At 44.7% G+C, this 24,768-nt stretch overlaps 1 protein-coding gene across 1 annotated transcript in view; it reads right to left on the reverse strand.

The window, feature by feature from the left end:
* The window catches only part of Odad2 (outer dynein arm docking complex subunit 2), a 161,647-nt gene that overhangs the window by 39,238 nt on the left and 97,641 nt on the right, over nucleotides 1–24,768 (reverse strand). Inside the window, exons 18-19 of the mRNA XM_004668167.2 lie at nucleotides 3,295–3,483; nucleotides 1,509–1,730 (exon numbers count right to left, since the gene is read on the reverse strand). Of these exons, the coding sequence (XP_004668224.2) occupies nucleotides 1,509–1,730; nucleotides 3,295–3,483 (411 nt within the window). The remainder of the gene's footprint in view (nucleotides 1–1,508; nucleotides 1,731–3,294; nucleotides 3,484–24,768) is intronic.

Raw genomic sequence — 24,768 nt, forward strand, 5'->3', positions numbered from 1 at the left:
TCTAAAATATCAAGTTTAGGCATGCTTTTAAGGACAATATTTTATTTATTTATTTGAGAGAAATAGAGAGAGAGAGAGAGAGAGAGGCAGAAAGAGAGAGAAAGAATAGGTATGCCAGGGCCTCCAGCCACTGAAAATGAACTCCAGATGCATGTGCCACCTAGGGTGTCTGGCTTACATAGGTCCTAGGGAATTGAACCTGGGTCCTTAGATTTTGCAGGCAAGTGTCTTAAGCATTGAGCCATCTCTCCAGTCCACAGGCACACCGTTTAAATGTAAATGCATCTGGCTATCAGAAGATCCAAGTGAATGCAACAGACAGTAAAATTTTATTGTTCAAGGGACCAATAGGAAAAAATATTGTAATCAGCTCTTCTTAACCCAGAGAATTCGTATACTAGAGTACTTTAGAAGTTGTTTACTTTTAGAAAACCTACTTAGCTCAGGCTACCCTGGAACGTACAATGTAGGCAGTTGAGGCTGGCATCAGAATTGTGATCCTTCTGCCTCTGTCTCCCAAGTGCTGGGGCTTCAGTGTCAGCACATACCGATGAGCTGAGCACGTCAATATTATTAGTACCAAAATATTCTAGGTACATACATTACACCTATGTGCAAAGTCTCCCGAACCATGTGTGAGCTAAAGGTTAATTAAGTCCAGTGGAGATTCAAAATAAAAGGATCTTTAAATTGATCCTTTGTTAGTGTGGCTGAGACTACCAAGCCTTTGAAGTAATCTAGAGTTATAGAGCCGGGCGTGGTGGCTCACACTTTTAATCTCAGCACTCAGGAGGTAGGAGGATCACTGTGAGTTTAAGGCTAGCCTGAGACTACAGAGTGAATTCCAGGTCAGCCTGGGCTAGAGCAACTCGAAAAAAAATAAAAAAGAAAAGAAACATTTATAGGACTGGAGCGATGGCTTATCAGTTAAGGCGCATGCCTGTGAAGCCTACAGACCCAGGTTCGATTCTCTAGGTCCCATGTAAGCCAGAGGCACAACATCTGGAATTTGTTTGCAGTGGCTAGAGGCCAGAGTGAACCCATTCTCTCTCTCTTTCTCTCTCTCTACCTCTGTCTCTGTCACAATTTAAAAAAAAATTAAAAATAGTCTAGAATTGTTTCCTTCACCTATTTTGCTATTTAGTTGAAGCCTACAGATGAGTGAGTCATCATTGCTTGTGTTAAGTGACCACCACTCACCCAGGGTTATGAAGGCTATTACGTGTTTGCATGCTGTACATTTTCACTTAATATAATTCAAATCATTGATTATTTATTTTCCCAAGTGCTTTTACAAGTTTCCACTTAGCAATTTCTATCTCCATACTTTTTTTTTTTTTTTTGCAACATAAACCATGAGGGTACATGGCTCAGATGCAGCTGTGACCCAACAAGGAGGCAGTTCTGTACATCCAAATGTCCCTTTAGTAAAATATGTAGCATTCCTTAAGTTTCTTCCAGCCTCCATTTTCAAAGTTGGACTAAGCTATAAGGTTATCCGCCCTCACCTTTACGGCGCCGTTCTCATGCATGGTGATGCAGTTATCGGCATCTTCAGAGAGCTGGTACAGGGCCTGAGCCGTTGCTCGGTGCACGTTGGTGTCATTCGATTTCAGGTAACGGACTAATGGAGCCACTGCTTTGTGCTCCCCGAAGGCGACTCTGTTTCGGCCCCACATACAACAACGTGAAACAGCCTCTGCCAGGTGACGCCTCAATTTGTCATTATTCTGCATGAGGGGCAACAAAGTGAATGTGCATTGAACTGATGCCGTGAGATCACGATTATGCACCTGCATTATTTCCCACTATGATGCCAGGGAGTGTGAACTGGACACTCATCGGCAACACAGATGGAGCACCCTGCAGGAACCAGCACTTCCATGGGTTTCCAATGGACCAAGGTAACTATGAAGTGACTGTAGTCAGCGTTCTTAGAGGCGAAACAAGTGTCCGACATGGATCATTGATTTGCTCCAGGTTTGACTGTTTTGAAGAAGTCCACTTACAACAAACACAACTGGGCAGGTTGCTTAAAAATAAACAGCAATGGAGGGCTGGGGAGATGGCTCCATGATTAAAGGCACTTTGTTTGCAAAGCCTGATGGCCTGGGTTCAATTCCCCAGTACACTGGTAAAGCCATCTGAACAAAGTGGACCGTGTGTTCTGGAATTCGTTTTTAGTGGCAAGAGGCCCTGACATGCCCATTCTCTCTCTCTCTCAATGAATATTAAAAATGTTGTTTTTAAAAATAGTGACAGAACATTGGATATCCATGTGTGACTACTTCACTTAGCTGTAGATTACCTACACACGCCTCCTCCCCCTTGGTCACACACGTGACTGCCAGGAGGGAGCAAACAGTGCCACAAATGGGTGACAGGCACAGGCACTTCTCTTAGCCTTTCTGAATTCGTCACACAGACCAGACTTCTTTTGCATAGAGTGACCTCATAAAGGTACAATGCCACTGAGTAGGGTAGTTTTCCATTTCCTAATTGGGCTGCTCTTTTGATTCAGACAACTTGTCAGTTGAATCTGGCAGATCCTCATAGAAACTCGAAGAATTCTTCCAGTGTTTGGATTTCTGCTCTGTGACTCTTCTGTGAGGTGGTGGTCCAAGCTATGCTCAAATACATTTGGTCATGGTGAAGTCATTGTCTCCAAGCCGCCTGTTCTAGCTGGCACTGTTCTAGGTAAACAATACAGTACTGCCAAAGCCTTCTAGCTTGGGAATGCCACCTACCCAAGCTTGCTAAGCCACGGGAGGAGCAAGTCGGCCCCTAAGGTTGGAATGGTGGCGATAAGATAATCACTAACACTTACATAATAGCACTTACATTTGCCATGACCTTACTTGCGAGTAACAAATAAAAACCAGCCTCTATTTAATAAGGATCTTGTGTATTAACCTTTCTTCACAGCTTAGAAAATGCTTTAGCAAAGCCGGGCGTGGTGGTGCACGCCTTTAATCCCAGCTCTCGGGAGGCAGAGGTAGGAGGATTGCCATGAGTTCGAGGCCACCCTGAGACTACAAAGTGAATTCCAGGTCAGCCTGGGCTGGAGTGAGACCCTACCTCAAAAAACAAAACAAACAACACAAACAAAAACAAAAAGAAACAGAAAAGGCTTTAGCATCTCGTAGTCTCAGAGAGATCGAATGAGTGACGGCAAACACAGCTACGCCACCTGCACTGAGCATTAAAATTACATTCAGGTCTCTGGACTTTAAGCTCCGTGTTGGCCACTGCACCATGCACGTGTAAAATTTTTTAAAAGATTCAAATACTTACTGTATTTGCTAGCTTGGACAATAAAGGAACAACTCCATGGTCTGTAATAACAGCTAAGTTTTCCTGGTCCTTTGCTATGTTGGTAATAGCAGCACATACACTTGCCAGCACTTCTTTGTTGTCTGATTTCAGTAAATTGACAACAAGTTCTAAACCACCAACAAAGGAACGAACCATTTCTCCAGCATCCTAGACAAGGAGAAAAATAGTCTATTTTACATGCTATTTTACAAAATGAAGCAGTTGGTAAGAAAGTGGTTAGGCATATTTTTAAAATGAAAGACAAATTTAGTTTAATGCATTTCTATAGTCTATGTAAGTTTATATTTTTATTTTATTTTTAATTTTTATTTATTTATTTGAGAGCGACAGACAGAGAGAGAAAGAGGCACTTATATAGAGAATGGACATGCCTCTAGCCACTGCAAACAAACTCCAGATGTGTGTGCCCCTTTGTGCATCTGGTTTACATGGGACCTGGGGAATCGAGCCTCGAACCAAGGTCCTTTGGCTTCACAGGCAAGCACTTAATGGCTAAGCCATCTCTCCAGCCCAGTCTATGTAAGTTTATAAAGTGTATGCAGACATAGGTAATAAGGAATGCATTTGTACACATGAACACACAAAGGTTAGTATGAGTATCTGTCATGTCAGAGTCACTGTGGGAGCTACTGAGAAGTTTATGAAATACGGTGTTTGCAGTTTTATTATACCAGGTTATTGCACACACCAAATTGCCAATCCTGAGTCATCCCTCTTTATGCCAATGCAGGGGTCTTTGGAACATTTTTGTCAACTGATCAACAAATACATTATTTTCTGTTTCTGTTTGAAGACGTCTTATTTCATATTTTGAATTTATTAACCTTGAACTCATGGCCAACAGCATAACTCCAGCAAGGACGCCCATCAAACACACAGGACTTCCTTGAAAGGCACAGCAAAGCCTTTTCATGCTTAGGAACAAATGGGTGGTGTTTCAGCTCTTTGTCTAGGGCCATTCAAAGCCGAGAAATAACCAAGAAAAAGCACGGGAGTGTACAAGTGTGGATCCGCATAGGCTGCGGGAGAGCTCCTTGGCTGAGGTAGGAACCGGAACATGAATGCTGAGCACGGCCTACTTATCCTCGGCAGAGAGCGTGAGACCCGCTCTGCACCTTTCTCTGCCTGTCCAAGACCCACCACAGAAAGGCCTGAAGAATCAACTTGTAGATGGCAACCATATTCTGGGAAGAATTAGTAAATAATGTGGATTAACTGTATGTACTGCTGGGACATCTGGCTTAATAGAGCTACTGGGGAATCAGGTACCCACTGAGAAATGACAAGGTTCAAGCCAGGCAAGCAAGGCAAGTGTGATGCATCCCTGGGCTACTTAGCAAGACCCTGTCTTCAAGGAAAGAAAAGAGAAGGCAAGGGGAAAGGAAGGGCAGGAAAGGGGAAAGAAAAAAGAAAGAAGGTGTGGGGGGAGGAAGGGAAGGGAAATTTTATATATAATGAGTTGTGCTGGATGGAAGAAGTGAGGAAGATTCTACAAACACACAGGGAAATTCCTGCTCTTGTAAGGATTCAGGGAGGGTGTTCATCAGCTAAAGTCTAGAGGATCTGGAGTTACCTAGTGCGATTCTGGGTGAACCCATATTCCTGTGATCAATGTGAGGGTAAAAGGAAAGGTGACTGGTTTTTAGAATTAAGGGGCTATTTCATGAATTCTGGTGAGAGGCTGTGATAGTTACAGAGGGGATGAGGTCTGGAGAGAAAGGTGTGAACTGGAGAGGACTCAGAAGAAAAGGTAACATGTGATTCAATCATGATCTCTGTGTTTCTACAAATTATTTGGCTCCATGACTTTGTGTTGCTGGTATTGTTGATGAGGTGGGCTCAGGCTACGTAATAAGGCTGGCTTCCAACTTATGCCCATCCTCCTGCTTTTCTCTCTCAAGGGCTGCATTGTTGGTGCATAGCATTATGCATGCTTACACCACTCAAATTTTGCCTTTTTTGGGGGGGGGGATTGAACTCAGGGCCTTGTTCATGCTGAGCAAACACTTTATCCACTGACCTACATACAACCGCAGCCCTTCCCTGACTCCTAAACTAACATGTTCTAAGTTCCAAATTCATATTAAGCGCTAGAGCCCTGCACTTCACAGTGATTATCTCCATTAACCTCACAAAAACCATGAACCACTTTAGGTATTATTACTTCCATTTAAAAATTTTTGAATGTTTATTTGAGAGAGAGAGAGAAAGAGGCAGATAAAGACAGAGAGAGGACAGGTATGCCAGGGTCTCCAGCCACTGCAAATGAACTCTATATGTATGTGCCATCTTGTACATCTGGCTTTATTTGGGTACTGGGGAATTGAACTTGGGTCCTTATGCTTTGCAGACAAGCACTGTAACTGATGAGCCACCTCTCCAGCCCTCCAGTTTAGACTTCAAAACTGATGTCAAACCTCATGAATTAGAATTAAACTGTAGTCTCTGTAAAGATAGCACACACTCAATGCAGCCATCTTTATACATGCTTAATCTGATAATCTCGCCCCCACACCCTCTAAATTTTTCCATGGTACCCTCAGCCCTTAGCATAAAATCGAAGCTCTGCAGCATGGTTTACAAACCCTTCATTCTGTAGTCCTGGCTTCCCTCTCTGGCCTCAATGACCCTGCTTTGATTCCTCTTTCTAGACCCAGTGAGTGGCTCCCACCGTGAGCTAATAATCTGGATCCTGAGATTCACTCATGGAGCATGTGGGTCATCGGGCCTGGGGTAGGGCGCGTGCGCGCACACAGGACAGCTCTCCTGATGAGTCAGCTCTCTGGGCACCGTTGGGGACACTGCCTCCCGTCTTAGTCCTCAAATGTCTCCACACCCTGCACAGGCCTTCTACCACCTTCTTCCCCGAGGAATTCCCGCACATCCTCAGAAGTCAGCGGAGGAGCCTTTTCTTCGGCATACTTCCTTGAACTTCAAGCCTGGGCTAAGCAGCTCCGGCTGAGATTGCTGGCTTTTAAACACTGCAGCACTTCCTGGCGTATGTAGTGACGGCGTGCGAGCCTTTGACCTCAAACTGTGACTTCTAGAAGGGCAGAGACGACGTCTCGTACACTGCTGAGTGTTCAGTAGTGCTCAGTTACGATTGGTGGAATTTGATGGCAAACTTCTCAGGTATAACTAACCAAACTAAACTCCTCATAAATGGTGAATGTTGGCTCCAAAGTGAGTTCAGCCCAAATGTAAGTGCAGAGCAGGCTTCTCCTGACAGACATGCCGCCTCTCTAACTGCTACGGCAATGCAGATGAGTGATACCAGTGGTCTATTACAAAATGCAAATTTAAATGCAATTTGTGACAGCAGAAACATTCTTCTAATATGCCCAGAAAATCATTTTGAATATAATTCTTGGGGGCTAGGGAAATGGTTCAGCAGTCAAAGGTGCTTGTTTGCAAAGCTTGACAGCCTGGGTTCAATTCCTCAGTACCCATGTAAAGCCAGATGCACAAAGTAGTACATGTATCTGGAGTTCATTTGCAGTTGCAGGAGGCCCTGGCATGCCCATTCTCATTCTCATTCTCTCTGCTTGAAACTTAATAAGTAATAAATAAATAAATGTATTTTTAAAAATAATTCATATATTTTCTACAAAGCACTTTATGTTATACAAAAAATTTATACTTCGTTACTTTATCACAATTATGAGTATTAGAATGACATCAAATCAGAAGATTATATTAATAAATTTACCAGCCTTTGAATATGCAACCTAATTTAACCCTCATTATCCTTCTGAGTTTTCCTCAGAAGAGTTAATGTGTAAATCATAAATTTAGTGACAAAAAAGAGGTCTGTATGACTCTGAAGCCCCAGTTCATTACTGCTCTCAGGTGACCTCCCCACACGCCTGGTCTGAATTGAAAGGCACATACCAATTCCAAAGCAAAAATCAGTGCTTGGTTCTCAGAATTCCAGGGAACCTCAAAACATGCCTACACCTCATTTCTAAGTTATGCTTTTGTTTTAGGTGTCAATATAATTTATTTTCCAATTACAAAATTACAGAATTTTTTCATAAGAAAAACTGCAAATGTCTTCTGGATCACCTTATAAAAATTCAGCTACTAGTGTAGCAATTTAAAACACAGGGACTGGGCTGGAGAGATGACTTAGTGGTTAAAGTGCTTGCCTGTGAAGCCTAAGGACCCATGTTTGACTCCCCCAAATCCCACGTAAGCCAGATGCACAAGGTGAGACGTGTGCAAGGTTGCACATGCCCACTAGGTGGTGCACGCATCTGGAGTTTGATTACAGTGGCTGGAGGACCTGGTGCACCAATTCTCAATCCCCCACCCCTTCTCTGTTTCTCTCTCATAAAAAAGGCCAGTCTGTTGGGCTTGCCTAAGATGAAAAGAAAAACAAAAAGAAAACCCACCCGGATCATATTCACACTAGTATTAGGTGACAAGGTGTCTCCCCTGGCTCCAAAATAAAGCAGACAGAGACCACCTGTTGTCTGCCATTTCAGAATGAATGCAGAGGGATTTGCAGAGCCCCCCTGAGAATTTTGTTTTTTCACAGCAAGAATCTACCACAGCAGAGCTGGGGTTGGAGCTTGAGGAGGTCTGTGAATATTGAAAGCTCAAACTGCAGCTCCCACCAGACAAAGGTTAGCAATGGGGAGAAGGGCTGGGGGCTGCTCCAAGCTGAGAGGAGAGACAGGCTGGGAAGAGTAAGAAAGCCCAAATGAAGAGGGAGGAGGCGGGCAGAGTGGCAAGAGTATATTCTCCACCACTATGAAAAGACAGTGAGATCCTCAGAAGTGTGAAGCTAGCATGCTCTCTTGGGCCACTGTTCTGTCCCAGACAACCAGAAAAACTCTTCTCTTAAACATGAGCATTGGAGGGTCTTATCACTAACCTATGGTGGGTCATCAATGACATAGGTTAGTGGTAAGACCCTCCTGCTGAAGACACCATATGCTGTTGGCATGTAACACGGAGTGACATGGCTGGAAGCTGGAAGAGAGTCATTCCTCAGACAGCGTGTCTAGTGCCAGAAGGTACTACATAAGCGACTGGGAGAACATGACCAATATCTGTCCAAGCAGCACATGGTCTAACCTATTTAGCAGGAAACAAGCTGACATGATGCTCATACAAGTGCAATAGTGGTGCATACGCATGATGGGAATCCAACTGCTCTCGATTTGGCTAACTGATCTGCTCAGTGGAATGGAACCCATAGCTGGAGCTGGGAAACAAGTCAGAACCATATCCAAAAATGAGCCCACTCTTCACTAAACTCTCTCTAAAAACAATGGTTATCACATTTATTTGGTGCTAACTTTACTCTCCATTAGAGAATCTGCTTCTCTTTTTCAGATAGAAGCAGATGTAAGGAGAGAACAACCCCATCATTCCTCAAAAGGGCCCCAGCTGAAACTAAGAATAATTGGGGAAACATGCAAGAATGCTGTTTTCTTGGTGAACCAGGAACTAGCACAATGGTGAAGGAGATAGACACAGAGAACAATCAACCCCTACCAAACCAGATATCCAGAGACACCAAGGCACCCAAAATCTCAACACTGAAGCAGACCTAAATGAATGCAACATGGCTCAGGGAAATTTGCAGAAGAGGGGGTGGAAAGAATGCCAGAGCCGCACATTGGGTCATGACACACAGACATTTCCTCCTGCCCAAAACTGAAGGCTAACCCCACAGTGCACAACCCATATACCCCAACAAGAAGGGTCCCTGTGGAGGGAGAGGACAGGGAGGAGACTAACAATGGTACTAACTTAACTGTATTCATTGAGTACAAAAAAATTAATAAAAAATAAAGATGGACAACACAAAAAAACAAAACAAAAAAAATAAACATTGTATGTTTTGGGAGATCTTCTATTTCTCTCTGATCAATAGCTCACTGTGGATGTTAACTGCATCCTGGTATAGGGAAATACAGGCCAGAGCCAAGGGGAAAGAAAAAAGAAAAAGACAAAGAGAGAGAGAGAGAGAGAGAGAGAGAGAGAGAAACAGGAAAAATTTAAGATTAGACTTCATCTCACCCTCTCCAGGGCCCTTCAGTTCAGGTTCTCCCCCTAATGTCCTGTTGAGAGTTCAACGTTCTAACTTCCAGGATATAGGGTAAGGACACTTAATTACCCATCAGAGGTTAATGGTAAGATCCTACTGCTAAAGACACCATATGCTGTCAGCCCGTAACATGGAGAGACCTGGCTGGAATCTGGAGGAGAGCCAGTCCCCAGACATTTAGCCCTCTAGTTCTTTTTTTTTTAAAACACCTTTTTTTAAAAATTTTTTTTTGTTCATTTTTTATTAATTTATTTGAGAGTGACAGAGAGAGAGAAAGAGACAGAGAGAATGATTAAGAAATGGTGCGCCAGGGCTTCCAGCCACTGCAAACGAACTCCAGACACATGCGCCCCCTTGTGCATCTGGCTAACGTGGGTCCTGGGGAACCGAGCCTCGAACCGGGGTCCTTAGGCTTCACAGGCAAGCGCTTAACCGCTAAGCCATCTCTCCAGCCCAAGCCCTCTAGTTCTGGAAGGCACTACATGAGCTACCAGAGGAAAGTGGCCAACGTCTGTTCAAGCAACTCAAAGTCTAAGCTACTCAGAAGCAAGAAACCTGACATGATGCTCACAAGTGCAATACTGGCACACAGCCATGGTGGGTAACCACCTGCTCTTGGATTGGCTAACAGATCTGCTCAGTGGAAAGGAAATCATATTTGGAAGTGGGAAACAAGTCATAATCATATTCAGATAATGATTTTGCTTTCCAATGTCAAGTTCCCACTAATCTTGAGCTATAAGACAGTAACACCCTTTACTTTGTCTCTAAATTAATAATGGCTATCCCATTTAACCGGTGCTGTCTTCACTCTCCATTGGAGATTGGGCTTTGCTTTTTCAGAAGGGAGCCAGACCTGAGGAGATAAAGGACCCAGTGTACTTCACCCTGGCCCAGCTGAAACCACAGAGGAATTGGGAAAATGATCAAGAGTGCTGCTCTCTTAGTGAACCTGGTATCAGCACAAGGGTGAAGGAGACAGACACTGAGGACACTCAACACCTACCAAACCAGAGATCCAGAGGCTCCTAAGATCTCATCATTGAAGTAGACTTAAAATGCTCCCAGCATGGCTCAGGGAATTTTGTGGAAGAGGGGGTGGAAAGATTGTTAGAGCCACAAATTGGGACATTATGCACAGAGACATTGTCTCTCCCCTATAACTGACTGCTGTCCCCACAATGCATGACCCACAATCCCCATTGGGATGACCTGCATCCCCAGTGAGGAGGCAGTCTTCAGAAAAGAGGCAGGGATGAGGGAAAGGATGGTACCAACATGTGTTGTTTACATGCTAAGTATGTCCATATCTAATAAAAATAAATTTTTAAAAATGAGCAATGTACAAGTACTGTAGTGGGTTCCCACATGGAGTTACTATGTGGAACAAAAGCAGAAGAAAGGAGAAAATCGATGCCCTTGTAGAGGAGGAAAGCACACTAGGAGTGAAAACATGGTTATGAAGCAAAGAGATGCTTAATGTAACATGTCTTATTATAATCATTAATTCTTTACAGTGTCAGGGTTGAGCCCACAGCCTTGTGCAGGCTTCTCTGAGCTATACTCCAGACTCTATCAAAATTTTAAGAGAAATGGAAGCAAATTATAAAATGGTTAAGGAAGAATTAAAATAGTTCATTTATTATCAGTAAAGTTTTAAATAGAAGTGAAAGATCTCCACCAAGAATTAGACATGGAAGAAAAATTCATCTTGAAAATGAAGAGCAAGCTAGAAACAACACAAAAAAATGAATAAACTTACTTTTGCATATTTTGTCCGTGTGTGTCCATGTGTGTCTGTGTGTGTGCATGTCCGTGTGTGTGTGTGTGTCTGTGTGTGTGTGTGTCCTTCTGTCTGTGTGTCCATGTACCCGTGTGTGTGTGTGTGTGTGTGTCCACATGAGTGGGGAGCATGTGGAAGTGGCGGCACTGCCCATCTTTCCTGAGACAGGGTCTCTCACTGGCCTGGAGCTCAGCGAGTGGGCTATCTTGAGCGCCAGGGATCCGCCTGGCTCCACACCCCTGTGCCCCGACTACAGGTGTAGCGTACACCTTGCTCACAGCCACCATTTTCAAAAGTGGATTCTAGAGACTGAGCTGAGGTCTCATGCTTGGAAGCACTAACTCCGCTGAGCCATCTCCCGGGCTGGATCTTCTCTCTAAATAAAAATATGTGAAAACCACAAAATGATGCAAAAAAAAAAACAAAAACCAACCCACAAACAGTTAAGAGAGCAAACAGAGACATGGGCAAGACTCCCAAAGAAAGCCAAGCAAGAGAAAAATTTAAACTCAAAGAATAAAGCCCAAGCGTGCATTGAGTAGTCACTTGACGTGCTTGGGGACATTGACACAGAGTGAGTTAACAGAAAGACACATGTTAGTCCCAATGCTGGACTTGTAATTTTTAAAAATTGTCTTCTTATCTGTGTTTGATCCCTAGCAGCGCATGTGCACAAGTTCTTTGGTCATCAAAGAAAAACAAAACAAATCATTTCTAAGTAAAATAAAAGACATGATGATTAGACAGCTCAAAGGCAATGGTCTTAAGATGAGAGAAATAACATTGCTAAGCTACTCAAGGAGAGGAAGTGTGGCTGAGGTGGGGACACCCAGATAAGTGGACATTCAGAGGAAAAATCCCGTCATTTATGTGGAAGATTTCAGGAAATGATATGAACACGAGACTCTCCTGCAGAATGTACTTTGAAAATGAACGTCAGACCTTCAAAAATGACACTGCCCAAAGAGTTGTGGGCTATTTTGGTGGTGGTTTTGTCCTTTTAAGTTTTTTCTTTCTTTCTTTCTTTTTGTTTTTTGGTTTTTGTTTTTTGTTTTTCGAGGTAGGGTCTCACTCTAGTCCAGGCTGACCTGGAATTCACTATGGAGTCTCAGGGTGGCCTCGAACTCATGGCAATCCTCCTACCTCTGCCTCCCGAGTGCTGGGATTAAAGGCGTGTGCCACCACGCCCGGCTCTTTTTGTTTTTTTATACTGGTGAGCGTGCAGTCAGTGTCCATACAGATGGAATTTAGTGTGGCGTTTCAGCAGACTTGAGCCCGGCCTCTCTTTATCACACCCCAACCCATCCACATCTCCCTTAATTACTTTTTTATACTGGAGTTGATATTTCCTAGCTTCTACCAGGAAGAGAGTGCACGCGTTCCTCTACAGGGATTATTTCCTTCAGACATTGCTCTCCACTTCCGCTTCATTCCTCTGTGGGACCAAATAATATTCCACTGTGTATATTTACCACATTTGCCTTTCCCTGTTATCTCTTGATGCTCACCTAGGTTGGTTTCATATCTTAGCTCTTGTGAATACTGCTGCAGTACACGTATCTCTTTGGTGTTTTGACTTCGTTTCCTTTGGAGATACCTTCAGAAGTGGGATTTCTGGGTCCAGCTGTAGATCTGTTTTTATTTTTGTGAATAATTTTTTGTTGTTCTCCATGATGGCTACTAATTTTTATTACCACCAACTATGTGAGAGTTGCCCTCTCTCTCCATATCCTCACTAGCATCTGTTATTTTTGATAACAGCCGTTCCTAACTTGGGAGTCGTGGTAAGGATTTCTTAAAAATCCCCGTATGTTTCCTTCAAGGTAATGTCTTATTCTTCTTTGCAATACTTGTCTCTCCCATACTCGTTGTAAAAAAGAGAATTATTTATTTGCACATGTGCGTGCGTGTGTGTGTGCTTGTGCGTGTGTGTGTGATGGGCACACCGGGGCCTCTTGCCACTACAACCTAATGCCCATCTGGCTTATGTGGGTGACTGAGGAACTGAACCTCGGTCAGCAGGCTTTGCAAACAAGCTCCTTTAACCACTGAGCCATTTCCCAAGCACCTCCCATAGTCTTGTAGATGATTTTTAGGTGTCTCCCTCGTGCACATGGCGTCAGGAGAGGATACCTCTATAACCCAAAGGACATCCTAGACTGGTCCATGCTGGTTTGACATGATGCCTCATGGAATTCTCTAGGAATTTTTTTGTATTTATAGAAAGCAGATCATGCTGAAAATAGCAAAAAAAATAAGAGGAAAACAACTTAGTCCATAGTGACATTTTTGAGCCACCCAGTCAACTAACTCTAATACCAGACCCCGGATTTGGACATTTACAGCCAAAGCGCCTGTTGCTTTGTATTCGTCAAGTGGCAGTGGTGTCACGGGCCGGAACCGCTAACCCGTGAGCTCTTCAAGGGCATGTGGCAGCACATGCCTGCAATCCCAGCACATGGCAAGAAAAAGGGATCCCGAGTTCAAGGCCAGCCTGGGAAAGAAAGTGAGACTTTGTCTTGAAAACAATACCAACAAAACCGAACAAAATAAAGTGAAAAAAAAGAAAAGAGAAGAGCCCCTACTCTTGTTCTGATTCTCCTTGGAAAACAGGACCCTTTCCATCAATTCATGGACATTTAATGGATTTTTGTTGAACTATTTTTAAAAAAAGATTTAAAGAAACACAAGTTGAAGAGAGGTATGAGATAAACATGAGACGCGGTGGTGGCACTCTCGTCTAGCGCGGGCACAGCTCAGGACGCCGTGCCCAGCTAGAGTGCACGCGAGGGGGCACAGACTTACCCATGATCACAGACACCAAAAAGAAAACGAGGCTTGGAGAGATGGCTCAGCGGTTAAGGCACTTGCTTGCAAAGCATAGTGACCCCCTTTCAATTCTCCAGTACCAATGTAAGCCAGATGCACAAAGTGATGCAGGCACCTGTTTTTTTTTTTTTTTTTTTTTTTTTTTTTTTTTTGTCACAGCTAGAGGTCTGGCATGCCCATTCTCTCTCTCTCTCTCTCTCTCTCTGCTTATGCTTCCATATAAATAAATAAATGTATGTTTAAAAAGAAAAGAATATTAGGTCTCAATGATGGAATATCAATTAATACATTCACGTTAACTTGCCAATGTCCAAAGCAGTCTCTTATCTGGGGCCAACCTCACAGAAATCTCACACCCATGTTTATATTTATCACATTAAATCTAGCTTACAATCAGATACCCCTTTCATAACTCAGGGGTAGTATAAGTCAAAAGAACATGAAACATGCTACCAATGACATTTCCAGCTCTTGCCACTTTATCACCAGAGTCAATAAGCTGAGGCACTGGGGCTGGGCTGGGAAAAATGACAAGAATGATCACATTTGCCTGTGATCCAAGCACTTGCTAAGGGGCATGGTATGAGACAGAGGGAGCCAAAGTCACAGCTGAGACCCCCACCCCCACCGCCGTCACCTAGTTCTCTAAGGTCTGGAATGTTCACAGTCTGCAGGACACCATGTCATCTGAGAGGACAATGGCCCCCAAGGGTTGTTTGTTTTGAGGGTAAAACTTCTTTTTTCTCCTTTTTTTTTTTTCCTCCTGAGATTTATAGATTTTTTAAATGCTGACTTCTGTCTTGCCTGCATAGTTTCTATGGGAAGGGAGACCATTCCATCTGAGGATGGAAAGGTAACTTACTCTGCCAAAACTGTCTTTCACTAATGCGAAACGACTGGGCAAATTCACCACATTTTCCACCTTCTCACGTATCTTAGAAACTACTTGATGCCAGTTTTACCACTGCTGCAATAGTGGCTGTGCATCACTCAGCTGCTCACATACAAGGGGAAACCTTGAAAATAATAAAAGTCAGAAGAAAAATGGCCACCTGACTTTATTTTACTTTTTTTACAGTTTACAAAGGATTTCAATACACATTATTTAATTTGATCCTCATCACAAAACTGTCTCAAGAAAGTATGACACCTCATTCCATAGACACCAAAGCTCAATGTTCATAATAGCTAGTGATAAAGCTGGAATTAACTGAAGGTATGAAACGTAATATAGTAGTTGGAAGGTATTTCTCACCTAGTGTCTTTGCACAGTGTACTGTGGGCCTATCCTTGCAAGCACTCATGGTTATATTACTCACAATAAATTTTACTCCAAGCAATTATCAGAAGAGCCTTTAAACTTTAGAGGCCTGGGCTAGAAAGAGTGATTAGTGGCTAAGACACTTGCCTGTGAAGTCTAAACACCCAGGTTCAACTCCCCAGAACCAACACAAGCCAGATGCACAAGGACACACACGTACACAAGGATGCACATGTGCACAAGGTGGTGCATACATCTGGAGTTCGGTTGCAGTGGCTAGAGGCCCTGACACCCCAATTCTCTCTCACTCTCTTATAAAAAAAAATAAATCAATTTAGAGGCTTAATCTTCCCAAAGAACACGAAATTATGCTACTAATGGCATTTCCTAAGGCAAACAAACAGTCATTGAAACAGCGAATGGGAAACACCCTCGTGATGCTAATAAAGGTGGAACTGTTGAATCAGTAGGAAAAAGTGTCAAGTTCAACTTAAACAAAATCAAGCAGAATGCACATATAGGACAAAAAACCCCATACAAATAGCAAAGTACTGACATTTGGTTAAAATTCAACCAATAAGAAAATGTTTAAGGCATTATTGACTAATGAATTAATAAAACAAAAAAACCTGGTTGCTTGGGTATACAGCATTTGAATTGATGGGTATGAAATTCTTTTCTTGCCTCTAGCAAAAAACTGGCAGTTTTCTAATGAGGTGAGACATACATGATACAATTTTCGAGCACATACTAGGCAAAGTGAAACATGTTTTAAGACAAAAATGTTGAACCAGAAGAGCAATCAAAACAGTGCCGCATGCCACGTTGAGACCATATGGTGCATAACACAGCATTTAAAAGGGATTTAAAAATAGCATGTGGCATAGAAAAATAAAAAACCTTTACATTTGCATTAGAATAGTCTATCAGAGAAACCAAAACTGAATAGGCATATCTCATCTGAAAAGTAAAATCAGTAAGTTGAGTCCTTTTAAAATTCTCAAGGACAGAGTGTTTGCTGTGTGGTCACAGCAAGACCTGTGTTCCATTCCTAGCACTTTACAAGATCCACGGCTTAGAAAAATAACTACGGAGTTAGAACTGCCTTATACTGTCACATGGAGCTTTTCAAAAGTTGAAATTAGAATATTAACTATCATCCATCTCTTTATGAGCTAAAGGAAAGATAAATGAGACCCAGGAAAAGAAATGAAGCAATCCTTATAGTCCAGATGAACTCTGAGGTAGTTTTACCCAGTGGATTTTTAAGAAAAATAAATAATATAAATTAATAATTACGATTTTATACCTCCCTAGCCTAATTCAAGATAATTGGCTTAAATATCACAGAAAACGTTCTCATTTCATCATATCGTTGTTGGTTCTGATTAGCTGCAATATCCACTTAATAAGTAAGTTTAACTGTGTGATCCAACCATGTACCCAGAAGCTCACAGTTACTGACGTAATGTTCCATTTCTTTTTCTGTTTTTGTTTTTTTGCTTTTTCCATCCCAGTTTTCTGAAACAGGGTCACTAGCCCAGGTTGACCTGGAACTCATTCTGTAGCTCAGGCTGGCCTCAAACTTGTGGTGATCCTCTCACTTCAGCCTCCCAAGTGTAGGGATTAAAAGATGTGTGCCACCACCTGGCCATTATGTAACCCTCAACTAGTGATGCATTTGAATGAACATTTTAAGAAGCACAAGGTGCTTCAAACATAAGTCACATTATTATCAAGTAGCCATGATTTACAAACCATATGTGCACATACTTGTGTATCATTATATATACATATATATGTGTGTATACTTTAATATATGCCTTCAGTAACTCACAGATTAAGTTAAGAAAAGTAAACCTTGTTTGGAGGCACACACCTTTAATCCCACCCTCAGGAAGCAGAGGTAGGAGGATCACAGTGAGTTCCTGGGCAGCCTGAGACTACATGAAGAATTCCAAGTCAGTCTGGGCTAGAGTGAGACCCTATCTCAAAAAACAAAAGCAAATGAATCAAAAAATAATAAGATAAGGAAAGTAAACATTCAATCAGACTCAGATGCCTCTCAACAGAGAGCTGCATAGACCAGGCTAAGATACTACTTGAAATGATAACACAAACTTTAGTGCTATAAGATATTATACTTTAAAAGGAGAGACGTTTCCCGAATTTACTTCTTGGTTCTGTTGCATTACATTTTTGTAAATCTCTGGGTGGCATACCCATTTGGCACATAAGAGTCTATTTAACCCATGGCTCTGGGGAGATTGTTCAGTGGTTAAAGGTGCTTGCTTACGAAGCCTGCCAGCCCAGGTTCAATTCCTGCCCCAAAACCCATGTAAAGCTGGATGGCATTTGATTGCAGTGGCAAAAGACTCTGGTAATTGTGAGCACATGCGTGCGCGCACGCACACACACACACACACACACACACGCACACAATTTCAAAAAGAGTCTATTAAGTTCCTAATGCATGTGAAAGATACCTTAACTATAAGGAATCTCCACCTGCATGATGCTTTCCTAATGTAAAGGTAGCCGTCTCGTCTCCCTTGCTGCCATGTGTCACTGACCAATTTCCATATTGAACGGTCACCTTTCTAATTTGTCAAATCTCCATGATCTGGACCTGGTACTTCCACTGTCTGCCACTGGCATGAGCTGGTTCAGCAGTCATGTTACTCTTTATTCACATGTAGTTTGGAAGTAAGCTAATCTGTTATACATTACTATAGAACCACAACTTCCTTATTTTGAACTTATGGGATTCCTAACCAAACTTTCTGACATTCATTACGTGGAATAGTTTTCCTAACAATAGATAAAAACTTACAGATGTAGATTTCACCTTGTGGAATTTTTTTGTTTTGTTTTGCTTTTTGAGGTAGGGTCTCACTCTAGTCCAGGCTGACCAGAAATTCACTATGTAGTCTCGGATGGCCTCGAACTCATGGAGATCCACCTACCTCTGCCTAACCAAGTGCTGGGATTAAAGGTGTGTGCCACCACACCCGGCCACCTTGTGGAATTTATTTTTACACAGTACTTTACTTTAAAAAACAAGAGAGGTGTCTGAATCTTGTAATGTGAGCAGTTTATTCAATGATTCTTATCTTAACATCCCTGAGGGAGCCCTAAAATATGGCTTTTAAAACAGTGGTTCTTGAACTTTATTGCACATTAACATTATCTAGAGAGTTCTTAAAATATCCTGAGCTCAAAGATATGGTGTGGGCTCAAAAATTCATGTGGCAACACTTAGTCACTAATGTGAGAGTATGAACAGGTAATTAATGCCTTCAGTGGTGATTATGTCATGACAATGGTGCTCCAGCTGGGCGAGGTGGTGCACACCTTCAATCCCAGCACTCAGGAGGCACAGGTAGCAGGATCACTGTGAGTTCGAGGCCATCCTGAGACTACACAGTGAATTCCAAGTCAGCCTGGTATACAGTGAAACCCTATCTAGAAAATAAATAAATAAACAACAAAAAAAGAAGAAGAAGAAGAAAGAAAAGAAAATGGTGCTCCAGTAAATGTGATTAAGTTCTGTAGAAAGAGCTTTCCCACAGCCTTTTTCCATGCACAGTAGCAGCAAATGGAACCATCATGGAAATAAAGAGAAACCCTCTCGATCTTCGACTCCCTCATCTGCAGAACCATGAGGAAGAAATCTCTGGTCTATTGAATTCCTGTCTATGAAGTGCTTTCTTTTAGCAGCAGAAACAGGCTAAGACACCCAAGTTGTATCAAATATCAACTCTGTCATGACGCACGGAGGCGGGACGGGAGCTGGCAATATTGACTTGCAGACGATTCCAGTGTTTGAAGGGCATAACCCATCCGCAAGCACATCCGCATCCGTTACTGTCAACAGTGCGGCTTTGAGCAAGCCACTTCTCTAAGCTTTGATTGCTTCACCTTTAAAATGGAGCTAAAACACTACTTATTTCATTAGGATTGGCTAAAGTATATGTGAGGGGGGAGTGTGAAAGAGAGCGCATAGCAAGGTGTCTGGTATGTAGTAATAGCTGGAGAGTTATTATTTCTTTAGTTATTTTGAGAATATATTTATATCAGTCATTTGTATGACTAAAATGTCAACCTAATGAGTAAACACTTGAAATGTGTTTGGTTATACTCACCATTACCCTTACTAATTGTGTGTTCAGTACACCGGACTGAAGCTGCAACAAGCGTTTCCCTTTATATTTGGTGTTGAGTGAATGACTCAAAACTACCGCAGAATGCTGGGTCAGGGCATCTTCGAAGCGCTGTGGGTCATGACCGAGTGAGAGCTGTTCCAGGAAAGGAGGGCGGGCCAACACGTGACCGTCTGTCTAAGGTGCCAATAAACAAGATAAAGGTATATAGCTATATCATCTTAACTGATACTGAAAAAAAGTTTTTTGACAAAAATCTAACACCTTTTCAGGATTGAGGAAAAAAAAACCTGAATAAACTAGATTCGTAAGAAAGCTGTGTCAAACTAATAAAATCCCTATATGAAAATCCCAACACTTTGCATCACTTTCAACTGTAAAATTCTGAAAACATTTCTTGAAGATTAGGAACAATAAGCTGATACTTTCACCAAGTCTGCTCAACAGAGCCCTGGAAGTACTAATCCAACAGCCTTGGGGGTACTAGTCACAGTGACACAGTCCCGGGAGTGCTCGTCACAGTGACACAGTCCCGGGAGTGCTCGTCTCAGTGACCGAGTCCCGGGAGTGCTCGTCTCAGTGACACAGTCCCGGGAGTGCTCGTCACAGTGACACAGTCCCGGGAGTGCTCGTCTCAGTGACAGAGTCCCGGGAGTGCTCGTCACAGTGACACAGTCCCGGGAGTACTCGTCACAGTGACACAGTCCCGGGAGTGCTCGTCACAGTGACACAGTCCCGGGAGTGCTCGTCACAGTGACACAGTCCCGGGAGTGCTCGTCTCAGTGACCGAGTCCCGGGAGTGCTCGTCTCAGTGACCGAGTCCCGGGAGTGCTCGTCACAGTGACACAGTCCCGGGAGTGCTCGTCTCAGTGACACAGTCCCGGGAGTGCTCGTCACAGTGACACAGTCCCGGGAGTGCTCGTCACAGTGACACAGTCCCGGGAGTGCTCGTCACAGTGACACAGTCCCGGGAGTGCTCGTCACAGTGACCGAGTCCCGGGAGTGCTCGTCACAGTGACACAGTCCCGGGAGTGCTCGTCACAGTGACACAGTCCCGGGAGTGCTCGTCATAGTGACAGAGTCCCGGGAGTGCTCGTCACAGTGACACAGTCCCGGGAGTGCTCGTCACAGTGACACAGTCCCGGGAGTGCTCGTCACAGTGACCGAGTCCCGGGAGTGCTCGTCACAGTGACACAGTCCCGGGAGTGCTCGTCACAGTGACACAGTCCCGGGAGTGCTCGTCATAGTGACAGAGTCCCGGGAGTGCTCGTCACAGTGACACAGTCCCGGGAGTGCTCGTCACAGTGACACAGTCCCGGGAGTGCTCGTCATAGTGACAGAGTCCCGGGAGTGCTCGTCACAGTGACACAGTCCCGGGAGTGCTCGTCACAGTGACACAGTCCCGGGAGTGCTCGTCTCAGTGACAGAGTCCCGGGAGTGCTCGTCACAGTGACACAGTCCCGGGAGTGCTCGTCACAGTGACACAGTCCCGGGAGTGCTCGTCACAGTGACAGAGTCCCGGGAGTGCTCGTCATAGTGACAGAGTCCCGGGAGTGCTCGTCATAGTGACAGAGTCCCGGGAGTGCTCGTCACAGTGACACAGTCCCGGGAGTGCTCGTCTCAGTGACAGAGTCCCGGGAGTGCTCGTCTCAGTGACACAGTCCCGGGAGTGCTCGTCACAGTGACACAGTCCCGGGAGTGCTCGTCATAGTGACAGAGTCCCGGGAGTGCTCGTCATAGTGACAGAGTCCCGGGAGTGCTCGTCACAGTGACACAGTCCCGGGAGTGCTCGTCTCAGTGACCGAGTCCTGGGAGTGCTCGTCTCAGTGACACAGTCCCGGGAGTGCTCGTCTCAGTGACACAGTCCCGGGAGTGCTCGTCTCAGTGACACAGTCCCGGGAGTGCTCGTCACAGTGACACAGTCCCGGGAGTGCTCGTCTCAGTGACACAGTCCCGGGAGTGCTCGTCACAGTGACACAGTCCCGGGAGTGCTCGTCATAGTGACAGAGTCCCGGGAGTGCTCGTCATAGTGACAGAGTCCCGGGAGTGCTCGTCTCAGTGACACAGTCCCGGGAGTGCTCGTCTCAGTGACCGAGTCCTGGGAGTGCTCGTCTCAGTGACACAGTCCCGGGAGTGCTCGTCTCAGTGACAGAGTCCTGGGAGTGCTCGTCTCAGTGACACAGTCCCGGGAGTGCTCGTCTCAGTGACCGAGTCCTGGGAGTGCTCGTCTCAGTGACACAGTCCCGGGAGTGCTCGTCTCAGTGACAGAGTCCTGGGAGTGCTCGTCTCAGTGACACAGTCCCGGGAGTGCTCGTCTCAGTGACCGAGTCCTGGGAGTGCTCGTCTCAGTGACACAGTCCCGGGAGTGCTCGTCACAGTGACACAGTCCCGGGAGTGCTCGTCTCAGTGACAGAGTCCTGGGAGTGCTCGTCTCAGTGACACAGTCCCGGGAGTGCTCGTCACAGTGACACAGTCCCGGGAGTGCTCGTCATAGTGACAGAGTCCCGGGAGTGCTCGTCATAGTGACAGAGTCCCGGGAGTGCTCGTCTCAGTGACAGAGTCCTGGGAGTGCTCGTCTCAGTGACACAGTCCCGGGAGTGCTCGTCATAGTGACACAGTCCCGGGAGTGCTCGTCATAGTGACAGAGTCCCGGGAGTGCTCGTCATAGTGACAGAGTCCCGGGAGTGCTCGTCACAGTGACACAGTCCCGGGAGTGCTCGTCACAGTGACACAGTCCCGGGAGTGCTCGTCTCAGTGACAGAGTCCCGGGAGTGCTCGTCACAGTGACACAGTCCCGGGAGTGCTCGTCACAGTGACACAGTCCCGGGAGTGCTCGTCACAGTGACAGAGTCCCGGGAGTGCTCGTCACAGTGACACAGTCCCGGGAGTGCTCGTCACAGTGACAGAGTCCCGGGAGTGCTCGTCACAGTGACACAGTCCCGGGAGTGCTCGTCTCAGTGACACAGTCCCGGGAGTGCTCGTCACAGTGACACAGTCCCGGGAGTGCTCGTCACAGTGACACAGTCCCGGGAGTGCTCGTCTCAGTGACAGAGTCCCGGGAGTGCTCGTCACAGTGACACAGTCCCGGGAGTGCTCGTCACAGTGACACAGTCCCGGGAGTGCTCGTCACAGTGACAGAGTCCCGGGAGTGCTCGTCACAGTGACACAGTCCCGGGAGTGCTCGTCTCAGTGACCGAGTCCTGCGTGTGCCAATTCTAACAGGATCCTGGGCGTGCTAATCATGACAGAGTCCTGGAAGAACTATTCACAATACTGAGGTAAGGCAAAAAAGTCTAAATTGTGCAAATTAGGAGGGAAGCAGTATCTGTTCCCCGTTGCACTGGCCTTCTACATGGAAATGTGGAAGACGTCGGGAAAGCAAGGCTGCAGCTGACCACAGCTGAGCGGGCAGCACGCACATGCGCCCCTCAAATCAGCGCCGCTGCACCGCAGAACGCGTGGACAGCGACAGAGTTACCTGCAAAGAAATGAAGGAATTACGTCTACACGATAGCACCTAAAAGAAAAAAAAACAGAGTAAAAGCAATGTACGTGTTTACAGCCCAGAACACCTTCCATTGGTAAGTGTTTGATCCTACCCAAAGGGACCTACAAATTCAGTATAATTCCTTCAAAATCCCAATAATTGTTTGCAGAGACATACACAAATCCATCCTAAAATTCATATGCAATCTCAAGGGAAGATAAGGAACCAAAAGTAAACTAGAAAAGAGCAAAAGATGGCGATTTTACACCTCACAATTTTTTTCTTATGCATTTCCATCTCTCAGGGAACACATGCCAGAAAAGGGTAGCCTGGGAGAAGAGAAAATAGACACTTTCTCAATTAAAGATGCATATCAAATTTGAGTTTAGATGATTCCAACCACTTTCTCAATGAAAGATGCATATCAAATTGGAGCTTAGATGATTCCAACCACAAGGATAATCTCCACAAGTGATTTTTACACACAGGAATTCTGCTAGAAGACTGCGGACTGGGCTGCAAACCAGAAACGGATCATTCCAGCTCCAGGTCTTGGTCCCTCAGTTCCACGCGGTTCCACAGCACTGTGGAAAGCCGGGCACTCCTGGTTGTCTCGTGAGCACGGTTTTGTACCCAACAGTCCCGTATTTCCGTATGCGGCTTCTCGGTCCTGCTGTCCATGGGCAGGCCTCAGGGACGGACACTGCCCACACCGTCCAGACCTCCCTGTCCTGGTGCTCAAACGCCTTCGATGGCCACAGCGTGACACTCTTCATCCTCAGTCTAGCACCCGATGGCCTCACCGTTTTGAAATATTGCATTATTTGAGAGCCAGACTTTAAAAAAAAATTAGTCCCAGGACCTGTTGGAGAACCTGATTTCACCTTTCATAAAGCATTTGGAGCAAGAGATGATCTGAAGTCTAACCAAAATCCCCAACCTATTTCACATTTCAGAAGACTGAAAAAAAAAAAAAATCCTCCTAACTCCTCAGGTAGTTGGATGCAGAGTTAAAAAGAAGGAAGACATGGATGTCTCCTTCATGAGCTCCAAGGTCTTGAATGGAGTTCCAAAGGGGAGAGGGGCATAGGAATGACCATGGGATATTGTTTGCAATCATGCAAGTTGTCAATAAAATAAATAACTAAGTAAATAAATAAATAAAGATGGATCAAGCTGAACTCTTGATCTTTGCAAATGTAAGACGTGGCATTGCTCAATTTCAGACTGGAGACATGGTCTTCAGGGACGGAAACTAGCGCAGCTACATGGTTCTTCTCCAGCGACATTCAGGGTGACAGGGGCCGCTCCAGGGCCGGGGCTGCGCCAGGCAGAGCCAATAGGTAGAAAGAGGGTAAGCTACAGAACACACTCTGGATTGGACAGTGAGCACGGAACCTACGGTGTTCACGGAGCAGCTGAAGGTAGGAAGGGATGGCGGACAGAGAATGCAATGGAGTGAGTGGATGGCGGCTTGCTGGAGTTGGAAGAGGACGGGATTGTTTAAGAAGAAAAGCCTACCTGGGGCCCGGTCAAGGTACCTGAGCGCATCTTGACGAGGCCGCTTCTGATGTTGGTAAGTAGAGCACAAAACCCTGGGTGTCTTGGGCTGGGGTGGACATAATAATAGGGTTAATGTAGTAGATATGGTAATTAATTTCATAAAGGAACCACCAACTACGCTTTCAAAATTAAATGGTTAAAACCGTTTTTTTAACAGAAAATTATGGGTTCACAATTTGCCTATACGGTAACTTAGGACTATACACTATTTCTTTTGTCATAGCTTTCCTTTTTTTTTTAAATTTTATTTATTTATTTGAGAGCAACAGATTTTTTTCTTTTTTT

The sequence above is a fragment of the Jaculus jaculus genome, chromosome 5 (assembly GCF_020740685.1).
Source record: "Jaculus jaculus isolate mJacJac1 chromosome 5, mJacJac1.mat.Y.cur, whole genome shotgun sequence".
Lineage (NCBI taxonomy): Eukaryota > Metazoa > Chordata > Mammalia > Rodentia > Dipodidae > Jaculus > Jaculus jaculus.